At 33.5% G+C, this 7138-nt stretch overlaps 1 protein-coding gene across 1 annotated transcript; it reads left to right on the top strand.

Annotated features, from left to right (window-relative positions):
- Nucleotides 1–919: 919 nt before the first annotated feature.
- On the top strand, nt 920–2125 carry LOC115992748 (protein E6). Its single transcript, XM_031116970.1, has one exon. It carries the CDS (start codon nt 999–1001, stop codon nt 1869–1871), a length of 873 nt encoding a protein of 290 aa, XP_030972830.1. The 5' UTR covers nt 920–998; the 3' UTR covers nt 1872–2125.
- Nucleotides 2126–7138: the final 5013 nt, after the last annotated feature.

The following is a 7138-nucleotide window of genomic DNA, read 5'->3' as shown; positions in this document are numbered from 1 at the left end:
GACTAACCATAATAGTATTCATGAAATTAATAGGTCATAACTAATTTTTTATAAAATTTATCAAAATGCACCGTGCATTGCGAGGGATATTGGCTAGTTGTATCTAAACAATAAAGTAAAGTGTTAACATTTCTATCTATTTCATTAGGTGGAGATTGCTTTGCTTCAATAATTTACAAAAGTTTTTAACCTAGTAATCTAAAGTCTCTTATTGTCGAATAAGAGATCTGAGGTCCGACTTTCACTAAAGTCTCTTACTGCTGAATAAAAGTCTGTGTTCAATCTCCACCTATACGAAAATCAATTAGTCTCTTGGTCTAATAAAAAAAAGCAATCAGGAGTAGACACCATAAAGAGCAATCTATCTCTCTCAAAAAAAAAAAAACCCTTAATTAGTTAACATATTTTTTTTTTAGGGAAATAAATTAGTTACTTAAGTACTTTTATTTATTTTGGGGAGGGATGACGGGGAGAGGAGGATGGGACCGCTATGATAATTAAAGGAAAAGGTTTTGTTTTAACTTAATTAATGTTAGTTTGCTTAAAAGAGTCGAAAAATCAAGAAGCCGAATAAATGGTTAGCAATGCAAATGAAACTATTAAGAGGAAAATAACTGGATCCCTAAGTGAAAGATTAAGACATAATTATGTTGTTTCATAATGGATGCATAAAGTTCTGTCGAAAAAGAATCAGTAAAAAAAAAAAAGCCTTACATGAAGCGGTCCATCAAAAGTTAAAGAACTCTTTTTTAAAGTTCACTCATATCACTCATAGAGGGGACCACAATCATCACTGTTCCCCCGTCTATTTACCTAATGAGTTGAAACTTTGGAGAGAGATATTCATCCAAAATTTATTGGAATTTTATTTTTGGGTAAGTAAAGGAGGTTTTTCTCTATATAAAGATTGGATCAAGTGAAGCACTCCCTAGCTCTCATTAGTCATACACTCAGTTCACACAAACAATATCTCTCTCTCTCTCTCTTGCCATATACCTATGGCTCCATCTGCAAAATTCATCTCTTTTCTCTTCATCCTAACCCTCTCCTTCTTTGTGCAAATCCATGCTAGAGAAAGCCAGTTCTTCAGCAAGGTCACAAACGTTAACAACGATGCCAAAGAGACCACCACAGTTGACCCCAACAAAGAAGAATTTTTAACCAAGCATGAGCAGCAGCCAGTCTTCATCCCCCAGACCCAAAATGGCTATGGTCTCTATGGCCATGAGTCTGGCCAGTTCCCTCCTACCACCACCACCCCCACCCCAACCACCACCACTTCACTAACCAACGTCAATGCTGCACCTTACACCACCACCCCCACCACCACCACCAACAATAACGCCCCATTCAAAACAGTGTTTGAAGATGATGAATCTCTCAACAAGTACCTCAACTCCAACCAGAACTACAACTACAACCCCAACCCCAACAACAACAACAACAACAACAACCAAAACAATGAATTTTACTACAACAACAATGCTTACCATGCCAGCCAAAATGGTCTGAGGGATTCAAGGCTTACTCAGAGAGGAGGCTACACCACTTTGGCCAACCAGAACAACTACAACAACAACAACAATGGTGCCAACAGTTACAATAATGCTGAGAGGCAAGGCATGAGTGACACGAGGTTTTTGGAGAATGGGAAGTACTACTACGACCTTAACTTAGAGAATAACTACAATCCAAACCGTTATGAGAACTCTAGAGGAGTGGATTCAAGAAATTGGAACAATAACAACAACAACAACAGGGGTTATTATGGCAGCAACAACAATCAGAACACTTTTGAGTACAAGAACTCCATGGAAGGGTACCAAAATGAGGAAGAGTTCCAAGAGAGCCAAGATGAGTTCGTGCCATGATGAGTTTGGCTTGACAATTATTAATTAATTAAGTGCAAAAGAATGAGATTGGTGTTTGATAGTATTATTTAATCATATATGGTTTAGTTGGTGAAAAAAAGCTGAAGTATAGTTTTTATTTAAGCATGGTTTTTATTGTTAATTTGTAATCTTGTCTCTGGGTTTGCAATTGCAAAGTTCTTCATGCTAATCGCTACTGGTTATGAAAGTCAATAAAATGTATACGCAATATGGTCGTTGTTGCTTCAGCTTAATGTATCACTATCTCAACCCCAAAAAAAAAAAAAAAAAGGCTTAATGTATCAATATTCAATCCCCCAAAAGAGATATATGAGACAAATTGCGAGAGATAGTAAGTAGTTTCCTAATAGCTTGTCGTGACCTATATTAATCCGAACTAACATAGTACTAACTGGAATTCATACATAATTAAGCTGACTACCAATTTGGTAAAGCATTAGCTAGGGGCTAATACATGTCCTTTGCATGGGACCAATTAGAATTTCCCATGATTAAGGGTACAGTACAAAAAATTGAGCCATTTCAACTACAGCTCTAGGAAATTTCCTCCATATGCAATGCACCCTAATCACCTAATCCATTTCTGTCGTTATTCTGTTAGTAAAAGAAAAGACAGCACTAGCCAACAACAATAAGGCACTTCAGCTCAGAGTTGTCACAATTGCCCGGCTGATTCCTACTTCCTAGGCGTGTATTGTGTGTCAATTTAGGCAACACCAGCAATAAGTCCATAATAGCGTACAAGCATAAACCAAAATTTTCGGCGACCCCGATGATGATATTACATGATTGCACCGATTTAAATTAAATTAAAAAGTAATTAAATTCAAAACTTTATTAATAACAGGGTAAAAAGAAAAAGAGAAAGAAGAATATGAAGAAAAGCAATTGGTGTTGATGACTTTAAAAAGAGAGAGAGGAGAAAGTAGATAAGGAACGCGTTCAAAATAACTTTATATTTCTTCAATTACAGTTTCAAAAGATTATGGTGTATGTCCACCGGAACAGGAAAAGGAAAAATAAAAGATGGGCGCCCAATCTCATAGTGTAATCTCAAAGTTGTTTGGCATACTCGAATAGAAGCATTTCTATATGAGCAATGCTGTGTACACAAAAATATTGACAACATTTTTAACATTATTAATGTAACAAGCTTGTACTAGTTAGTTTTCATCTAAGCACATTATTTACATCATTTTTATTTTTTATTATTTATCTACCACTAATAATTTACCACATCAGTAATTGTCAAAAAAAAATTTCAAACTTTTGTGTCTATGGACTTTCTTTTTTGTATATTTATAAATTGTAACAAAACTTCTATTTATTACTATTTTTTGCATATCATGTTATATAATTAAGTATAATAAATTTAGTGACAACATTTTTCATAGTCACTGATGTAGGAAATCATTTGGAGCAACACCACAAATCCAAAGGTTCTTGGTGGCTTGCGGTTTGCCGCTCAAAGTGCACTTTTCAAAGACTAGTTGAAGAAAGGACTTAGCATAGTCAGTTGTGAGCTGGAGGATTCAAGTGCTAGGCTAGATTTAAGCTTGGAGGACTTATTGTAATTAAACCTATACCACAACTATTCACTATTGGAGTTTTAAGTATCGATGCCGCGGAGAGATTTTTTTATTCAGCTGCTTGAGTTTTCCTCTTAAATAATATATCGGTGTCATCATGTGGTTTGTGTTTCTCTACCACTATTTTAATTTATTGCTTTACTTGTTGTAGCTTTCATTTGATATCCATGGATTGTGAATTTGTTAATCAAGTATATATTTGAGTTTAATGCTAGTTTAAGGTAAAAGTGATTAAGCCCTAAAATTAGTTGATTATGGTCAAAATTTAAAACCTAGGGTTTTAAGTATTGCTTTCAAGTTTTTTTTTTTTTTTTTTTTTTTTTTTTTTTTTTTTTTTTTTTTTATGAGAGCTTTCAAGTATGTTTAGCTTTGAAGGCAGACTCGGAAAGAATGATAAACCGCACAATGTGTAGGACAATCCATTCATTATGCTATTGCAAACCTAAGCTTAGGTATGAGTTCTACTTTGATCCATCCATATTTGTTTATCTAATTACTAAGGGGAAAAATTGTTTGGCTAAGCACTACAATCATATTTAATTTGGTCCCTTTTTTTTTTTCTCAAAAAAAATAAAATAAAATAATTTGGTACAACATGCCAAATGGTAGGGCGGGAGTTTTCTCATCTTATATATCTATCTATGATCTATCTGCGTCAATTTCGGTTGAGAGAAGGAGCTATCAAGGAGTTAATGTCAATTTAGGTTTCGGGACATTGCACAATTCAAGAGGAGGGATCCACCAATCCGATTCTTAAATGGTTTGGTGAACCACTGGCACCAGGAAGCTGCATACACCACAGGGCATCGACCAAGGAATCATAACATAATCATAAAAGTTGAAAATTGATTAACAATCCCAATTTGATTTTCTTCCCGTAATTGACGGACTGACTTTGTTTGTTCAACTTGTCGTACACTGTGCACAGCCTTTGGGGTGTCAACTTTTTGACTAAAGAAAGTGACAGTGCAGGAATTCTCTTGTTTGGCTTTGATTTTGTATTTTTAGGATTAGACACAAGGTAGGAGCCAAGATTTTGAATTAGGGGAGATTAATGAGCTATAAACTGTGATTGTTTAGGCTGATTTTCATCCATTGTATTTTTAGAAAGCATTTGGTTTGCCGTAATATTACATTATGCCGTAATAATAAGTTATTGTAATTTTAAATTAATGTAATCTCAATACAAGAATATAACATTACTGTTCCGGAATGTGATGAGATTAATATGATGTAATATATTTTGTAATTTTAAATTATGGTAATGTTAGAAAAAATAAAATAAACCAAAAACCTTAATTTCATATCATCAAAATGTATATCACATCAAGAGCACATCACAGTAAACCAAATGCCCCTTTAGAGTTAGATACAAGGATGGAGCCAAGATTTTGAGTTAGAAGAGATTGATGATCCATGGACTGTGATTGTTTGGACTGATCTGTGAAGTTGTTTAGGTTAATTTGTGGAGGGAGAAGAGTCAAGTTTTATTTTCATTGATCTCAATTCGAATTAAGCCCTAATATATTTTATAATGCATGTTTTGGTTTTGTTTTTATTTTGCAATTCAGGGGCCTAGAGCCCTTTGGACCTAGTATAGCTCTGTTCCTGATTATACGCCTATCACAGAATAGATGACCAACTGAATGTTTATCACTGAGATTTATTTATAGACTGATGTTGTGGATGAGTTTTTTTAATCATTTGCGTACTCATTGTGACACTAGACTAAGCTTGAGTTTAGATGTATTTTATTTAAAAAGCATATAAACTGATAGAGAAAATAAGTTGGACATTAAAGTTAAAACAAAAAGACGTTGAGTGAACGCTACTTCTAACTTATTAGAATTATGTAAACGTTGGACTAATTCCAATGTGTAAATGTTTTTCATTGATTGGTTTAATACCACCTTGAGTGTATTGCAGTAGTAACAAACTAACAATAATGAGTGATGGATATAATTCTTTTGGGTCCATATCCATTAGCATAAGTTTTAACTTAAGTTGTGGGTTCTTCTTAAAAAAAAAAAAAAAAAAAACCTTAAGTTTTGGGTTAAAATTGTGTTCTCACGTGATATATTAACTATTAAGGTCTCACACATTCCCAAACTTTTTTTTCTTTTAAAGCTCACTATTAAATTCTCAACATGGAAGATAATGTGAATTATAGGATAAAAATAGTGTGGATGAAATGGACAAACACATTAGAAGTTTTGTGTGATCCTAAAATATCTATTAAATTATACTTTTTGATACTGAATATTTAACCAATTAAGAAGCAACATATTTTTAAAAGTAATGTAACTCAAATGAAATGTTAAAGATAAGATTCAAAATGTATTTTTCTCAGGTGAGTATTGAGTATGATTTAGTAAAAATATGTAGCTTAAGTGAAAATATATAGAAAGAAAAGATTTAAAATGAGAAAAATTACTAAAAGATAAGGATGCAAATGACATGTTAATTAAAAAAATATTATTATAATTGAGTATGATTTCAAAAAAAAAAAAAAAAAAAGTAAAATGATAAAAAAGAATACATAAGCCATTGTATAAACAATGAGTGCATAACAAAATATTCTTAGATCTATATGGTCTTATTTATCCAAAAAGACCTATACGGTCATAGCTCCCATTAGCTTGAGTTTTTTAGTTGGAGCAACGTGTAAGCATTGCTAGAGCCACTAAAAAATTTGCGGAAAAATACCACAATGCCTTCATTATTCAATGAGTTCTGCTGAAGACCGGACTTTTTTATAGAAAAAATCACATACTCTCTCACAAGCTCATCTAGAATCGGCCACACCACAAAAATTAGACAGATTCGATAATAAAGTCAGTGACAACAGTCTCGTTTCAGTCTCACCAGTTTTTTTCCTTATTCAATTCAATTCACTTGGGTACCACAACAATTCAACAACAAAAGGGTCTTCGATCAAAACATTGAGAAATATTCCTGAATGATAATAGTACTGCTCAACACAATTATTTATTAAGCTGTAAAAGTATGACAACTTTAACAAATGACTACTTGTCTTGTGACCCAACTTCACTGAGCAGTTAATAAGTACTTATGGTGTGATCCCAACCCAACAAATTAAAGGCTATTAGATACCCTTTCAGCACAGCTTTATTGTGAGTTCACTTGGGTACTGTGATTGTTGCAATGCATGAAAGGGTAGCAAAATGCTCCACAATATAGACATAGTAGTAGCATTTGATTGCAGAAGCACTAATGATGTTGAGTGGTGAATATGAGGAAGAGGCATCTTGGAGATATAATGGTAACTATAATAATCACGCCCACCTACTACTGTTTCCCCACAAGGGCCCCAACACCTTTAATCACTTTTCATCATATTCTTTAATTTATAAAATTAATCCACTATATATTTTCCCATTAAAGAATTATATCTACAAGACAGTCAAGACTACAACCACACATGCACACGTCTACAAACAAACAAATGAAACTTAAATGCTCAATCTGGACGGTTATAAATGAGTAAATGCAACCTTTTGGATTGCGCACAATCTAATAAATATGTACATCCAAACCAGATCAATGTGCCAACTGCCACGGCCTAACCTTTTCTGATAATATCGCATTTGTTGCACGTGACTTTCACAAATGATTTATAGAGCTTACATCCAAGTG

This window comes from Quercus lobata, chromosome 5 (assembly GCF_001633185.2).
Source record: "Quercus lobata isolate SW786 chromosome 5, ValleyOak3.0 Primary Assembly, whole genome shotgun sequence".
Lineage (NCBI taxonomy): Eukaryota > Viridiplantae > Streptophyta > Magnoliopsida > Fagales > Fagaceae > Quercus > Quercus lobata.
Note: the sequence above shows the minus strand (reverse complement) of the source record. Positions and strands in the feature narration are given on the sequence as shown.

Bases quoted from the DNA above. Each gene is read 5' to 3' on its own strand.
- LOC115992748 (XM_031116970.1), top strand. From the start codon at position 999: ATGGCTCCATCTGCAAAATTCATCTCTTTTCTCTTCATCCTAACCCTC.